The 16,944-nt window shown below is 42.6% G+C and overlaps 2 protein-coding genes across 2 annotated transcripts in view; one reads left to right on the top strand and one right to left on the bottom strand.

The window, feature by feature from the left end:
• The first annotated feature begins 141 nt into the window (after positions 1-141).
• On the top strand, positions 142-7,230 carry ZC2HC1B (zinc finger C2HC-type containing 1B). The gene is given in 7 exon segments (XM_065735903.1): positions 142-150; positions 1,330-1,446; positions 3,555-3,674; positions 4,350-4,488; positions 6,650-6,774; positions 6,975-7,010; positions 7,012-7,230. Coding segments are annotated over 7 exon segments (765 nt in total).
• Positions 7,231-10,544: 3,314 nt separating this feature from the next.
• Positions 10,545-16,944, bottom strand: part of PLAGL1 (PLAG1 like zinc finger 1) — a 43,346-nt gene continuing 36,946 nt past the window's right edge. The window contains exons 6-8 of the mRNA XM_065732759.1: positions 15,637-15,756; positions 13,503-13,999; positions 10,545-13,141 (exon numbers count right to left, since the gene is read on the bottom strand). Of these exons, the coding sequence (XP_065588831.1) occupies positions 11,866-13,141; positions 13,503-13,999; positions 15,637-15,756 (1,893 nt within the window). The 3' untranslated portion in view covers positions 10,545-11,865. The remainder of the gene's footprint in view (positions 13,142-13,502; positions 14,000-15,636; positions 15,757-16,944) is intronic.

Here is a 16,944-nt window from a genome sequence, read left to right as displayed (position 1 = left end):
GGCAACTTGGGCTGCTATAAACTTCAGCTTTCTGAGTGACAAAGGCTGACCACCCAGAGCTCAGGACTCCTGACAACAGCACTGAAGAGTAAATCAGAAAATATCACATCCAGATGAGTCAGATACCAGCGCAGAAGCTAAATGGAGCAAGTGAGTAGCAGACACTTCAATGGGTTGTGTGGAATGTGATTTTGTGATTCACTATGAATAATTTACACAAGACAGGACTTGTGTTCTTTACCAGTCCTTTCCTGCTACTGAATGTGTCTAATGTCAGCAGTCTTGTGTAGTACGCTGTCATTTGTCGTGACTTCTCACTGCTGAGTGAACGATGATCTGTGAAAGAAGCTGTGTCAGTCACAACTTTGAGGGGATGCAAACAATAAAGAGATGGGGCAGGAGGAGGATGACACTTGAGGAGTATAGTCTAGAGTAAGCGCAGGCAGGCAGAAAGATCTTTCTTGGAAACAAAAGTGGAGTGTAGTTTAAACAGTTAATAGAATAAGAGTCAGAAGTTACAGAATTGCTTTTGTTCTCTCTAATCAGTGCAATACTGTAACCTTTCTCTGTTCCTTGGAGTATAGTAATATATGAATGAAGAGGTAACAAAAGCAGTTACACATCTGCTCCTGCTCCTGCAAAGCAATACAAAGATTCCTTTTGTTTCAGCCAAAGCAGGTAAGGAATGCTTAAATGTAGAAGTGTTTCCCTCTGCAGATTATGAGTCTTGTGAAAAGGGCTCTTTGTTATGTTCAAATATTTCTGAAAGCTGTTTTTGCTTAATGCAAGAAACATCCCTGCACTGAAGTGAGAATGTGTAAGTAGTTTTGTTGTTACAGAACTGTCTTCTGTGTATCTTAGATATATCTAATTTTTTGTTATGGTTTGGTTTTTGGAAAAAAAGTGACTGATTTAAAAGCAAAACCCCCTAGCAATTTGCATCTGCAAAGTAAGATCATCTTGGAGTGCTGCTGAGTGCCTCATGGACACATTCTGTCTTAAGAATGGAGGTGATGTCACACTCAGTGTGATGCCTTCTGGCTTGCAGAGTGGGGAGGCCTTATGCTCCCAGAATTCATGCAGCAGTGACTTGAGTGCTTCTCCTTCATCCCCTTTCCTCTCCCACTTATGTCCTTATGAAAGGAGATGCCTTATTAGCAGGCATGTGGAGAACAAAGTGTCGCTTGGAGCAAAGGAAAGCTTTTGCCTTGTGGGAGCAGGAGAAATGAAGTGGTTCTGCAAAAAGGCTCGTGACTGCAGAGATCCTTTTCTGACAATAGAATGAGTGGTTTCAGCAGATTAAGGGCTCTGTCTGACTGTCAGCTGTAGTGTAGTTCAGTGCTCCTGTACCATGTAACTGAGACTTTGAATTCTTATGCAGCCACCGGGAGTCAAGATTTGGTTCCTTGTGGAATCTGTGGAAGATGATTTGCACGAGATGTTCTGGTAAAACTGTGCTTTTCTATTAAATGGGAATGTCAGCATGTTTAACTGGGAGGGGTGGGCACTGGGGAACGAGGTGGCTGGTTATTGGAGAGACAGGTTGCACACGTGTTTAACAGAGCAAATGATCTAATAACTGCCTTCTTCAGTAAAGCTGATCAGAGAATAGGTGAATGCTCATAAAAATACCGTGACAGCACAAGATTGCAGATTATCTTAATTTATCTACTTCTCCAAAAGCAGATTCTTGCTCTATGTCATGTTTGAGATAATGTATTCTCTCCTACTGAGATATAAACCATTGATCTGTGTCACATCCTGCAACCTGAAGCTTCCTTTGTGCTCTGGCTTTCTAGATGGCATCAGATGTTTCAGGCTTCCTGGGAGAAACAGACCCATAAATGGTCCGATAAGCGGTCCCTTTGTCAACCTAATGTCGGCAGCAGGCTCCGTTCCAAAGCCTGCTGAAGTGAATGAAGAGATTGCCACTGACCTCACTGATCCCTGGGTTACAAACTGAAGGGGTGGGCTTCACCCTTTGCCTAAAACATCACAACTGCTGCGTTTTTCTGACAGAGTTGGCCCTGCCTGGAGCCCTCCTCATCCCAGTTCAGTTCTGTGATATAAGTGGAAACAGAGCTAGCAAAAGGAAAAGGGGGGTAGGAAATGGCAAAACAGTAATTGTGAGTGCTGAGACAAACGTGGAACCAGCAGTTCAGCAGTGTAGCTCAGATGTGTGACAGACAATGAAGGTCTGATCTATCAAATTTGCAACCTACCCTAGGGAGCCTGCTTTGTTGGACTTGATCTTCAGATGTCCCTTCCAACCCCTACGGTTCTGTGATGCAATGAAATTTGTTTGATTAGATAGCTATCTATGTTTTGGGCTCAGGAAGGAGGAGGTTTCTCATCACTAGGACTACCGTGTGGTACAAACCCTGCAATGCCTCTCTGTCTCTGGTGATATGGGATGGTGTGCTCATTGGTGAGCAGAGCCCATGAATCCACCATCCCATGTGCCCTGCAGGGGATTACTTCTCTCGAGTTTGCTGTCAAACAATACTAGGAACTAGAAGGACTTAAAGCATGTGAGTAGAAGGGAAAATTCTCAAAGGGGAATGAGAATTTAGGAAGGTGTATTGTGGTAAAAAGAGGCAATTCTTGGCCCAGCATTGCTGGTACGGACATGCTTTGGTCAGACAGTGGCGTAACTCAAATGACACAGGGAAGAGAAATGTGGTTGAGGGAGCAGTGTGGGGAAATCAGTGAGAAGAGCAAGAAGAATAACTGAGAGCTGGGGAAGGAGTCTAAGTAAAGGAAGGTAGGAATGGAGTCTCTAATGGGCTAGCTCCAGATGGGCTCAAATAGGTGTAGTCCTCAGCACTGGAGTAAGGATATAGCTGTGACCTCACTCTCACTGTATTCCTCACAAAGAGAAAATTGGGCATGCTGCTGCAGGTGGGTCAGGTTGTTGCTAAAAAGCTGTGCCTCCTCTGAATCTTAAATCTTTTGTTGTGAGGCATGACACTCCTTTGCGTAGAGCCCTGGATGTTTCTGCTTAGGAGAAACATTCTCTTCCCTCCAAGCTGTCAGGTTACTGTGTGCTGTTACTGCACACTGTTACACAGCTGCTCCCTTTCAGCCCGAGGCTGTCGCTGCTCTGGCAGTGCTGATGGGATGAACAGGGCTGTTGTTTGCCAGAGGAGCACTGAGTCTGGAATACTTATCTAAACTCAATGGACTAATAATGTAAACATCAGCCCTTTGAGCAGGAGCAGTCTGTTCTTCCTCTTAACCAAGAAAGAAAGAAAACTGAATGTGTTGGGGCCAGGGAAAGAGTCCAGTGAGACAGGGAGTGTGAGCAGCCCCAACCTGTGATTCTCTGTGTTTTTTCCTGCTGTACCCCAGCATGTCTGTGAGCATTTGAAACTACAGCTGTACTCAGTTTTTTAAAGTTCTGGTGAACTCCTTCAGGAGTAAAACAGAGCCTGGAGAAAAGTGCTGCTTCAGCTTCCTACTCCTGAACACAAGTTATATTAAAGCCTGAATATGATATTAAAGAGTAAAGAAGTGTTAACTTAGCCCATGAATGATTTTTCTTTGCATCCCAGGTGAGACATGAGCCCATTTGCAAGAAAACCTTCAACAAGAAGCGCAAGTCCTTTGATTCTTTTAAACAGAGACTGCAGGGAGCGGATATTGGAACTGTGAGGAGGCAGCCCCCACCAAACGTATGGTTAACACTGAAGCATGCAGTATCTCTGCATGAAGCCTTTTATTCACTAAGGCAATTGTTTCCTCCCAGGACAAAGCCTGGATGTTGTGGATGACTCTTGCTTATGTTCTTGACTCAGTGCCAAAGTCATTCCTCTCCCTCTCTATACTGCTGGTGTTGCAGAATATTTCTCAGTCCAGAAACCAAATGAGCAGGTACCATGGCTACTCTGGGCACCAAGTGTCTCTGCTTTTCTAGGAAATGTCCCTTTATGTATTCTAAGGACCATGCAAGTCTCTAATGGCCTCCTTTTCAAGGTTTTCTTTGTGTAATGATGGTCAGGAGGAGGGGAAGGTTGTGCATACATGTGTAGTTTTACCCGGATATACCAAATAATTGTTAGTGGCATTGATCATAGAGTCTTTCTTATTCTTTCTTATGCGCCTTTTGGTCTGCAGTCACTGGAGTGTTTTTATTGGAGTGTTTTGTTCTTTCATCCACCTGCTGCTTCTGTTCATAGGTGGCAAAAGGCTACTTCAGCTTTCCTATGCCTTTCAAAAAAAAAAAAAGTTTATTTCATTGGTAATATTTCATCCTTTCTCTCAGGAAGGGAGAGCCCTCACTTTAAGACATTTCCCTGTCCATCACAGGAAGCAAACATAGTTTATGTGTTCCTTAATTTCCTTAACAGATTCAGCTGGTGAAGAAGTCTAACTGGAGGTAGCATCATGAGGATTTTATTAATGCCATTCAGTCAGCCAGACAAGTCATGAAAGCTACGCGAGAAGGCCATCCTCTTCCACTTCCTCCCCCACCAAGCATCAGTCCAGGTTTGTGGCTCAGTTTACCCTGTTCTTGATCTTGTACCAAATTCTAGCAAAGCGATGAGCTCTTATTATTCACAGCTGGACTTTTTGCACAAAGATGATAAAGGGTGTGGAACACATCCCTATGAGGAAAGGCTGAGAGACCTGAGTCTGTTCAGCCTTGAGAAAAGAAGACTCAGAGGGGTTCTGATCTGCATCTATAAATATCTAAGGTGCAGGAGGCAAAGGGATGAGGCTGGACTCTTCTCAGCAGTGTGTGGTGATAGGACTAAGGGAAATGGCCACAAACTGAAGCATAGGAAGTTCTGCACAAATGTGTGTGGGAACTTCTTCCCAGTGCAGTGGCACAGCTGCACAGAGGTGGTGGAGTCTCCTTCTCTGGAGACGTTCCAGACCCGCCTGGACGCCTACCTGTGCAACCTGGGCTAGGGAGCTGCTTTGGCAGGGGGTTGGACTCCATGATCTCTAGAGGTCCTTTCCAACCCCTACAGTTCTGTGATTCTGCCTGCACTGCACCACGTGAATTCCTTCCATACTCTATTTTTTATCTGTGTTTCTTGGCTTCAGGAGGAGTGCAGTAAAGAGGGAGTAGGGAGGAAGAGAAAGATAATTGTCCCTTCGTGGCTTATAAAGGTAGCAAGTTTGGAGCTTGGTATCAGTGCTTTGGGAAAAGAGCTGGGATGCCTGTATAGCACAAATGGTACCATTGCGTGACGAAGTGTACAGCATGTCTCCTCACTGCTCAGACCAAATTCAAAGCACACAGACTTCCTGCTGCTGTGTGATAGCTTTTTTACTATCCACTTCCCCATCCCAGCTGTGCCATTAGGGGAAGTCATTTAGAAAACATGACTGCTTTTACTCCTAATAGCAGGTGTGGTCTCTGCACAGAGCTCACTGTGTTAGAAGTTACAGATCCAGAAATGTACTGCCAGTATTCCTCATGATAAGTGATTTATGAAATGTAGGAGCAATCTTAGAAAGTGTCTCTGTGGAGTCCCTCCTGAGCCATAAAGGAAGAGGGAGGGAGGGCTCTCTCAGCTCCCTTACAGAGTAGGAGTTCATGACTGATACCAAAACCAGCTGTGAGAACTCCAGTCTTCCTCCTCTTCTAGATGTCAGCAGTGCAGTATAAGCAGCAGGGTGTTTTCCCTCCCTGATTGGGGTCAAGTTTCTCTCTGAACTTCCACTGTTGAATACCTTAATTACTCTGTTATTTCTCATCTGACTTCACCAACACTACAAGTGAACCCCTTCCTTTTCTCTGTGTAACTGGAGTTGTGCAAGAGCTGGGGAAGTTGTGGAGAAAGGAACTGGAGAGCTGCTTTTTAGGAAAGACAAATTGCTGAGGGGTGTGGTGGGAGAGTATACCCAATGGCTCAGGGCTGGAGAGAAAGCACATATTGTCGAAGGAGAGAGGTGCTCTTCCTCTTCCAAATAGATCCCAAACCCCATTGCACCACTTCCCACTGCTGGGAGCCTGAGATTGACAAGTGCAGTACAAGGGCAGAGCGTGACTGTGTTGAGTTGAAAGAATGCTGACCCTGAGCACCAACCATTCCCTGAAAGGGGTAAGGCTGCACCCGTGCTAAATGCAGCTGAAGAGCTTTCTGGGGAATCAGAGCTATAACACTGCCAGAAATGACTATAGGAAGCATTGCTGTGTACTTCACACCTAGAAACCTGGCTCTTTTTCTGTGTCCCTTAGCTGGCACGGACCTCTTACACAGTATTTTAAGCAGTGTCCAAAGGCAATGCACTTCACTAAAATAAATACGTTCATGGCCACACTGAAAGAGCAGTCTTGAAATATTTTTCGACTCTTAAAGGAATTTCTTAGTATTGCTTTAACTGCATATTTTCTTAATGTGAAATTTTGAGTGAGAGAGAGTCTAGGTCAAAGATATTTTAATTTACTTTTATTAGTCCCCCTGGGATTTCCTTCTGATAGAAGTTTGCTGTGTTAATACCATAGGCATGTGTTTTAGGATCCCAAGTAATTCTCCTGATTTTCTAATTTGGGATTTTTGAAACGTGAAGAGCTGGTGGGATCTCACTGTGGGCGCCAGCTGATGGAGCCATCTTGGGTACTCTAGTGAAGTAGGGTGATTCCTTTCCTGTGCTTTAGCAGCTGTGACCCCAGCTGTTCCTTTCCTATGAGCAGACTATGTTCAGTGTCCATTCTGCTTGAGAAGATTCAGTGAGGCTGCAGCATCAAAACACATCAAGTTTTGTGAAGAGCAAGCTACTCGCCGTGCCTTTGCTGCCAAGACCACCAAGCAGCCTGTGGTAAGCACATTCATACTTGTGCTGTCTTTGAGACAGATTTGCCAAATTATACTTTATATTGAGTAAAACTTGTATTAATATTTAACTTAAGGTTCTGGGGAAGTTAGTAAGATTCCTGAATGCAAAACACAAGGCCAAAGGTCTGAGCACCTTTGGGGAATCAGTGGGCATACACTGTGCATCTTTTTCTCATACTCTAGGGCAAGCAACCAGTGACTCAGAGAAAAAAAAACACCCACCACAACTCTGTTACCGCTTCCGAAGAGAGTACAAGGAGCTGATGATGCAGAAAAACCTGCTCTGAGTAAGGAGTTCAATCAGTCGTATTTGTGTTTGTCTTACAACAACCTCTACCAGCTCCAAATGGATGTTGCTGATATCAAATATCTGCAGTTGCCACGAATCATTATTCTGGTGCATCGCACCAATTGTATAGAGGTTTTCTGTAGGTTCTAAGAAGGGCCTTAACCTTTTCAGTGAGACATTCTCAAACAGAACCTTCTATGTAAACCCAAAGTGCACTGTCTGGGAGACAAGTTCCCTCTTTCTCATAAATGGTTCCATAATGTCACATTCTTTACCTTTTAGGTCAATTTAGATGAAACATCAGACTTTGCATGTTGTTCATTTGACATGACTCTCACTTGTTGATTGAGCCTGGGGTCAGTGCAGCCTATGTGCAGACTGGACAGAGCAGGAGGGGGATGGATTAATCAGCAAAGCAGAGGTTAGGAAGTGCCCCCGGCCTCCATGCTGGCGGATGGCAGATTCTGAGCATGTTTTTAGTGTTGAGGAAGCAGGCATCAGAAAAATGGCTGAGGGCACTGCAAATCTCTCGAAGGATGATTCAGTCTGAAATGTAATGACAAAAGCAAGCAGTTTCCTAACCTGTGTGGCACATGCAGTCCGTCCTCATGCTTACTGAAAAATTCTCTTTCCTAAAGTTGACTTCACTCACTTAAAAACATTATGAATTTAACCTTTCTTTGCGTGATGATTTGGAAGGTGCAGCAAACTCCTGAGAAGGGGCAAGAAAACCTTTGGAGAGAGCAATGTAGTGTTGTTCATAAAAACTTATAAATGCCAAGTGTTTACAAATGATACTGACAGAGATTAGCTATCCAAGGTAACATTTAAAAGTAAGCCTTTTTATACATTATTGCTTTGGTTTAATCATCTTAGCTAAAAGGGAGCTATGTGTTTCAGTGTAAGTAACCGGTATGTGGCTTGTTTCTGCTTTCAGACAGCAGACAAAGACCAGAAGATAGACTGGCTGCCTGCCAGGGGTGTGTTAAGGTGTTCTGCAGAAGCACTGTGAGCCTTAACAGTCTTCCACACCAAGAGCTGCAGCTCAGCACGTTGTGATGCAGTAGTAATAATACAACAGGTACTGCCTCTGATTAAAAAGAGGAGAAAAAAGAAATGGAAGTTCACTGACCTTGATTTTTCCCTAGGGTGCAAACCTTATTAGGCTGTCTTTTTTAAAGCTGTGACATTACCCATACCTGTTGCCCAAATCTAATTAAATCATCACCTGAAAGGGGGTAGTCCATTCCCTGAGAACTTCTTTCCTGTGAGGGTGACGGAGCACTGGCACAGGCTGCCCACAGAGAGTGTCCTCCTCTGGAGGTGTTCAGTATCCACGTGGATGCCTACCTGTGTACTGTGCTCTAGGGAACCTAGATTAGCAAGGATTGGGATCTGGTCATCTCCAGAGAGCCCTTTGAACTCTATGAGAGCAGATGTTCACCAAGTTTCTCAGTTTCCCTTGATTATAGTAATTCTGCTGTGTCCAAGCAGAGTTCAGGCAGATAGACAGCCTGCTTTTATGTCTAATACCATGTGAGGTAAAATACCCTGAGGTATCCTGGAGGATCAGTGCCTCACCTGGGGTGGGTCTCCCTGCTCTATTAGCACTCAGCATGGCTGTGTCCCCCACACTTTTTCTTCCAAAACTGCACAGAATGTGATGTTTTTTAAGAGCTCAATTCTTTAACAAGGACAGTAATGGTTTTTCAGGAGAGAAATAAGACCAAGGTACTATATGTTCTGTGCCTTACTGCTGAGCAGATGGCTGTGTTCTGTAGGCTTCAGCACACCCATGGGTGGAGTATGCAGTGCTGCAGGCAAGCACAAGAGGACAGTGTTAAGATGGTTGTCTTGGTTTAGGGAAGAGGCGTATGAACAGCATACTGCATGCGCCCAGAGCTACAGTTGTGCAAAATCAAGTGGAGATATGTTTGACTTCTGCAGTTGGGCTATGTGCATTTTCATGTCAGCATAGCACACGGCTTCTAATGCAGACTTGTCATTTTGTAAGGCATAAATAAGGTCTTAGAATGAAGTGGTGACAGCAAATTTGTGGGCAAAAAATAGTTCTTTCTTTTCATTTGCTGCATACTACAGTATTTCTACCACAGGCTATATATGGAATGCTGCCGAGCCCTATAATTATTTATGATGACGAATTTAGAAAAACTATTTTGAATAGACTGAAGACTTAAAGCAGCAGCAGCACCTATTTAAGGTTTACTTCTGTGTTTTACTTGTAGACACTGCAGTGTGCCTTTTATGAGTTGTAATGCTAAAATGGTTGTTCTTTCCTGGGCAGCCTGATCCAGCCCGATTTAGGAGGTGGCAGCCCTGCCCATGGAAGAGCAGATGGAAGTAGATGATCTTTGAGGTCCTTTCCAACCCAGGCCATTCTGTGACTTTTTACTTGACCAAGACTTGGCCTTTAACCAGCAGTTCAGTATGATGAGCATCTCTCACTTACATATCTTGTAAGGCTGTAATGAGATGGCGGTTGGCTTCTTATCTTGTCTAACTGGTGATAAGATGAGAGGGAATGGCTTCAAGTTGTGCCAGGGGGAATTCAGACTGGACATTAGGAAATACTACTTCTCTGAAAGAGCAGCCAGGCATTGGAATGGGCTGCCCAGGGAAGTGGTGGAGTCACTGACCCTGGAGGTATTCAAGGAACGTTTAGATGCTGTGTTGAGGGCCGTGGTTTAGTGAGAGCTATTGGTGATAGGTGGACAGTCGGACTGGATGATCTTGTAGGTCTTTTCCAACCTTGTGATTCTATGCATGAACAAGGAAAACAGTGCAGTAAACAAATACACACATGCCTTTCTAAGCCTGAACAGAACTATGAGATGAGTTGTAAAATGTGCACGTAACGTTTCCAACCTTTTCACTATTCACTAACATGTAATTTGAATAACAGCTAACTGGACATGAGTGTGCAGATATCCATTCTTCCTACTGCTATTCTCATTACAATGATCTTAAAATTTATTTTGTTTGCCCTACACCATTTTTTTTTTAATAAGCAAACTTCTCTGGTGTAGCTAAGAACATATTCCTGCAAAAACTGCAGTAATCCCACCTTTCCTTAATCCAAACAATGATAAACTTGTAAAAATATTCATACATAATTACAGTTCATTAACAGTAAAACAGCAATCGGTGATTTACAAATATTGTTTTTTATTTGAAGTTGTTTGGAAATAGTCTTGTGATTACCAGGGGAGAAGAGAACAAACTTGTTTTGTGGTATATGTGTAACGATCACTGGGGACAATTAATTCTAAGTGAATTTAATAGGAGGGAGTGCATGTTCTGATTCAGAAATTCTGCATCTGTTTCAGCTGCAACAGAGCCAACTATTAATGGCATCATTCATTGAAATGGTATTTTGTTTTGTATAGCAAGGCAGCAAGTAAATTTAAATGTTACCTACTGGGAGAAATGATTTTGTTTGTTTGTTTTTGCAATTTCTGTTAGTTGGTCAGGGGACAGAGCTGTAACACCTACATCACCTGGAAACATAGAACAATTTATTATAGGAAGCAAATATAAGTTTACGTCCCTGTGATTCTGGTTTGGGAGAAACTACCCAAATACCGCTGCGCAAAATCCACAGGATTCAGATAATTTGACCATTTCATGTTCAAGGCAGGTTCACAAACCCATGCTTTTGAAGAGGGCCCATTCTGAGGTAAACACCCCAAGCCCTCCCATGTGGGGGACCTATCAAAGGCAGACTGTGGCTGGAGGCTCCCCCTGGGCGAGCTGCCTTGCTGGGGCTGCCTTTCTGTCAAAGAGCCCGATTCAGATGGCCATAATTAAGAATCATTTCCCAAACAAAACAAAAGCCATTTTTTAATTGACAGAAGTTGAATAAAGGCCCCTTAGGTAAGAATTATTATTTTTCATTGGATGTTAAATCATGCAAGCTGTTGACCCAATGAGCTCATATGTGCTTAATTTTAAACAAATGCTTAAGTGCTTTACTAGAGCGAGACCAAGTTCCTGCATCTTGCTAGGTGATCATGTTCTAAGCAAAAATTAACGTTCTACTCCAATCATTGAGACAATTCACTTTCTCTTCTGAAAACTGCACCTATAAGACACCTGCTTTGGGGTAGTCACGCAGCCACGCTACTAATTTCCAGCCCTTGGGACAATGCAGGAGATGCACAGAGCCAAAGTGCACTTTAGAAGAAAATAAAGAAGTCTACTTAGATGTAATCACAACAGTAAAACAAGAAGGTAAGAGTTATTCTTGGAATTATTTTGATTTAAATGAAAGATTCATAAAATTTGGTAATTAAGTAAATACTTAGATGAAATCTATATCACACTGAAAAATTGTTCACCTTAAGTTTGCCATGTGTATCCTTTTCCTTTGATTTATGGCTCATTGAAGTTATTTTTCTGCTGTTTCCCCCTTCTTCCCATTCACCCTAACCCTATTTCACCTGCTGTGGCAGTAATAGTTTCATTGTGCCTATTACAAGGCTTTGCTGTCACTGACGACGTTAATTCAGCTGTTTGTTTAAAAGGTAAGAAACAAAACTACCAAGAGTATTGAGGGAAATATTAGTCCTACTATTGTCATATGCTAAAAATTAATAGTAGTATGAAAAATAGAGCTTCTTGTTTATTAACATTCTTGATTGAACTACCATGTCCATAACATGCTTAAAAAAAAAGGGACAGTTTTTCTTGAAACAGAAAAGAAGAAAAACAAAAATACCCTTCCTAACAGATTTAAGAAAGAAGCACAGTCTTTAAAAAAAAAAGTTATTTAAAGGCATGATGAAAATGAGGCAATGTTACAGAACTTGTAGTGGATGGAAAGGAGCGAGGAAGATGATGCAGCTGGTTTATGGCCATGCCACCAGTTGCTAACTGCAGACCTGGCTGTTGGCTGAGGCCATTCAGCCTAGGTGATGGTTCCTCTGGACCAAATGCCATTGTGATATCCCCGGTAGTGTTCGGGTTGTCACCTGGTGGGAGTTGCCAGAAACTCATCACGTGAGTGAGATCCATGAAAGGCATGCTGGCAGTTTCAGCTGCTGTCTCTGTCTCCTTATGCACTGGGTACTTGTTAGTATCACCTACGGGCCCTGAGGAAGCTTCTTCCAGACTGATTTTGTGGAGAGACTGAGGTTCTGGTAATGGCAGGTCCTCTAGAAGATGGACATTGTAACCTTTAACATCCACTTTAATCGGAAGATTCTTGAGGGATCCTGCTGCAAATGAGGTAGAGCTAAGGTCATATTTATTAGACTGATGAAGGTTCAGGTTGGCAGAGATAGCTGTTGAGCACGGTGTGGGATGGACAGCCGCAAGGCTGTCTGCACAGCCCATTCTTTGCAAAAGAGGAGAAGGTTCAATAGGAAGAGCAGTCTGTAAGCTTGGCTGGGGATGAAGGTGTGAACAGTTGTATTCCTTTGGTTCTGAATTATTCAAAATTCCATTCTGTGCTGAGACCCTTTCAGGAAAAGGGGACAATATGCTGGCATCTTCCTTCAGTCTGAATGGAAAAAGCTGGTCGAGGAGACCTACTGAGTCACCATTCTGCAACCTGCTCTTGAGCAGTTCTTGTGGATGAGTCTTCCTCGTATGGCGGGTCAAGTGGTCCTTCCGCCCAAACCTCTGGGCACAAAACTGGCACAGGAAGTCTTTGCAACCTGTGTGAACCACCATGTGACGCCGCACGTCTTTACGGGTGTAGAAGTGACGCTCACAATGGTCACACTTATGTTTCTTTTCCTTGGTACTGCCTGTTGGTTTCCCTGCATGACTTTTGAGGTGTTCCAACAAAACTTCAGTACCACCAAACTCCTGAGCACATACCCTGCAGGTAAGGTCCCCACTGGTGGCTGAATGAAGAGCCAAGTGTCTCTTATAACCTAGCTTGGTATTGTACTTCTTGCCGCACTCTTCACACTTGAAGGCCATCTTGTTTGGGTCATGAGTCTGAAGGTGATTCTTCAGATGGTCTTTCCTATGAAATGTCTTTTCACAGTAGCCACACTGGTGAGATTTCTGTGGAGAATGAGTGGCTGAGTGCCTTTAAAAAGAAAAGAAAGTATAATTAGCATTTACATTTACTCTAGTACACGATGCAACTTCAAGACCTGAAAACACTGGACTTCTTCGAGTAAGGCATTTTCACCAGTTCTCAGATTATTAGTAAAGGCCTAACTTCTTTGTTTTTTAGAAGAATGTGTTAATCATAAAGCATACAGTAGGTTCAAATTGCTCAACTCAGTCCTTCTGCATAGCAGTTGAAGGAGGCTAGTTTTCTTAATTCTTGCAAACACAGAAATATGAAAACTGAACTTGGGGATTAACCGTCCCTAGGACGCTCAAGAAGCAAAGCGTGTCCTTATTTTTCCCACACCAGAAAAGGAGTGCCTTCAGAGCTGTACCTGAGCAGTTTATATTTGGAAATGAAGGCTTTTGTGCATCCGTGCTGTGAACACTTGTAGGGGCGCTCCGCTTTGTGCACGTAAGTGTGGACTGTGAGCTTTTCAATGGAATCAAATATCTTCCCACAGAGTCGGCAAGGGTAACTGTCTGGCTGCTTCACTTCTCTTTCCTTCAACAGTGAAGACCGGCCATTTCTCCATTTAGGTATAAACCTCACAAGAGCATCACAAGTGTTTCCTGAGCTGGCACAGCTAAGCTTCGCAGCAGAGGAACAGGAAATGGTCCCATAGCACTGAGCAATGCTTTTGCCTAATGCCGATCCTCTCAGTTTCCCTTTGAATTTGCTTTTTGCTTTTAAAGATCCTAATTTATTTGGTGGTCTGAGCCTGGTGGTAAGGACTCGGTCTTTATTGATGCACTGGTGAGATTCCAGCAGAGCAAAAGTTGCAAAAGTACTTCTACAGCTGGAGCATATCCAAGGGTCTACAGGCTCTTTCTGCAACGAGAACAGAAGCAGGTCTTTCTTATTAGGCATTCTAAGGAAAGGTCATATTCTTCTCACTGACACTACATCGTCTCTGGGTTTTCCCAAGACCTGTTGTCCTTGGTGATATTCGCTTCAGTATACTACAATACTCCTGTTCAGGGGGAAATGGATTCTCTCTAGAGTCCACAAACCAGAAGGGGGGGGAAAAATGATTGACTAAATACCGATTTCCACATTTGTGTTTAGCATTTACTGTAGCAGTACTGAGTCCTTCACCTTTGTTCATTTCTGTGTACTGAATTTCAAAGTCTATTTGTTCTTATTATGGAATTACTTATAAAAGCAGTTGAGAATTGTACTTTAACCTTGGATTGACATCATTTATCTGCTAGTGCAACTGTACATAAATGCCAGAACTGGGGACTGTCTAATTGGGTGGGCTTCTGCTCACAAATGTAGTTTAGCCACACAGGATTTCCCTCTACTTTTAGTTGACTCCATGCCCCTTTACCAGAAGGCAGTAGTCAGTGCTTCCAGGAGAGATTTTTTTTTCACTTTGCTTCAAACTGGACATTACACTTAATTAAATTCAAAATAAAACAACTTATTTTTGGAAATATCAAGCCTATCCTTAAAGACAAAGTATTATTATTATTATTTGCAAGTAGTGTATGATTTGGAATTATTATTTTTATAAAAATAAAAACTCTACTGGATTCATTTAAACATATTTTAAATATAGATGTTTAACACTTTTGAATGTTGGGGTGTTTTTTTTGAACACCTAAAAAAAAAAAAAAACATGCAAAACAACAACAACAAAAAAAAAAACAAGCCCAAAAACACCACCAGTTCCTGACAACATATATTTCCAGATGTACAACCCTGTATTTCCTTAGCTGTCTGTATGTTACTTCTCACAGAACTTCTCACAGAGTGACTTTATTCTCCCTTGTTCTTAGGTTAGCTTGCTTTGGAGAACACGGTGAAGCCATGTGCACTCTGTCTTTATTCAGAGACAGAAAGCCCTACTACCTACTCCTTTTTTGTCTTACACTATGGCCTTCCCATGCCTTCTTTCTGGACCATACTCTAAAATCCACTGTGCAAGTGAAGCAATGGGGAGCACCTGCAGCACTTCGGAATTCTGAGTTCAACTGTATTCTCTGTTTAACATTTCCTTCTAGCTTAGGCATCAATCTTCACAGTTAGTTATATTTTCAATTTTTAGAAACCTTTCCTGTCTTAGAATCCTTATAATCATAGAAAGGGAAGGGTTATTACACAGGCAAGACTGAAGCAATCACAGCGTTATCTGACCAACTGATCAAAGCATAACAAATGTGAATTGTCAAGATATGTCTGAGGCTGGACAGCTTGGCTACCTAAAAAGCAATAGCACATTTAAGTTTTTCCACACATCCCACTGGAATCGCTATTTGTGGATACATCTGATGTCTCCATTAAATTACAAACACGGGATATAGAAAGCAGCCCTTCTGTGGATAGTTGTTTCTTCAAAATTGCTCCTGGCTCAGCATCAGCCAACTCTTCTACAACTTGCTCTAGCAGTACCACACAAAGCACGTAAATAGCTGCAATTTAACTACATGGTGACAGCTTGAATGTAGATTAGGGGTACTTACAGCTACTACAGGCAAAGGACTGACATCAGATTCTTCTTTAATGAAGACTGCAGAAGTTTCCATAAATTTGGCATAATCGGCAGCGTACCATACTTTCAATTCTGTGTGGGGCTCAATTGGCTATGAATGGAAGAAAAGAAATAGTTCACATTTACTTACTTATGCCAGTTTACCTACATCAAATAGTACTTCGTTGAAGACGGAAGGGAACACATGCAATTTGTTACTGTTACCCATGTTGCATTCTTTGAATCTATTTAAATTATTGCTAACTTAGTTTCAAGACTCAAACACTTTCTAAGCATTATTATCCACTCTAAAAGGTTTGAAACTTTCAAGAGTTTCTGAAAAGCAGACCTGTACGCACAGAGATGTTGGGAGATGGTAGTAGGTACAGATGCCTCAGCCCTCACAACTTTGTTCAGTGATATTTATTTGTCTATGATGTCCATCAGTCTTTCCAAGGAATATCCTTGATGTTCTTGAAGCCCACTGAACGTGACACTTACTTAACTACAGGATACAGGCAAAATAAAATAGCATAATGAATGCATAACAGCTTGAACACCTCTTGGATGCACAGACACAGAGTTGATTAATGTGTGGACCTCAGATCAAACCTGCACATTTCCATGCCCTGGCTCTAATGGGTGAGGCTTATTATGAGCGGTGGGGATGGGCTGATGGTTAGACTTACTTAAGAGATCTTTCCCAGCCTTAACGATCCAATGATTCAGTGCATGTGCTACATTGTACCTCCTGCCCTTCTTTCACTGAAGCCTTCCTATACAGGATTAAAGGAGTCCATAATCTGCATTCTTCCATCCAGTCATGCATACAAGAAATCTTGGACCGAACTATCATCTCCTCATACAAGTACTTTCAGTCAACATGGCAGCATAACACTCTTTCAGTAGGTGCACAGCCAAACTGCACTGTACCTGAAATTTGGTTTCAACTAAACTAAATTTATGCCACTAGAACGAACAATCTAGCCTGGAAAGACAGCAGCTGAGTCCTGTTCCATGAAACATCACATCTTAAAATGCACTTACAACATCAGCGTTGCATAAATGTGGTAGGTGAAAGATAACTTAGACTGGGAACGCTGAAAGGTGACAGATAATTAATTGTATAAAGTCAAAAACCTGAACTTCTGAAGCACAAGCCCGCTTGCTTACTGCAACCAGAATGGGTCAGCTGTATGTTTGATAACACCTGGCCTAAACAGAAATGAGTGAATTTTCCACTTAACAAAGGATGAGAGGCAGAAACACCATCTAGGTGACCAATCACGCATTGAGTTCC

This window comes from Cyrtonyx montezumae, unplaced genomic scaffold, assembly GCF_038088225.1.
Source record: "Cyrtonyx montezumae isolate F1298 unplaced genomic scaffold, pur_monq_1.0 scaffold_0, whole genome shotgun sequence".
NCBI classification, from domain to species: Eukaryota; Metazoa; Chordata; class Aves; order Galliformes; family Odontophoridae; genus Cyrtonyx; species Cyrtonyx montezumae.
Note: the sequence above shows the minus strand (reverse complement) of the source record. Positions and strands in the feature narration are given on the sequence as shown.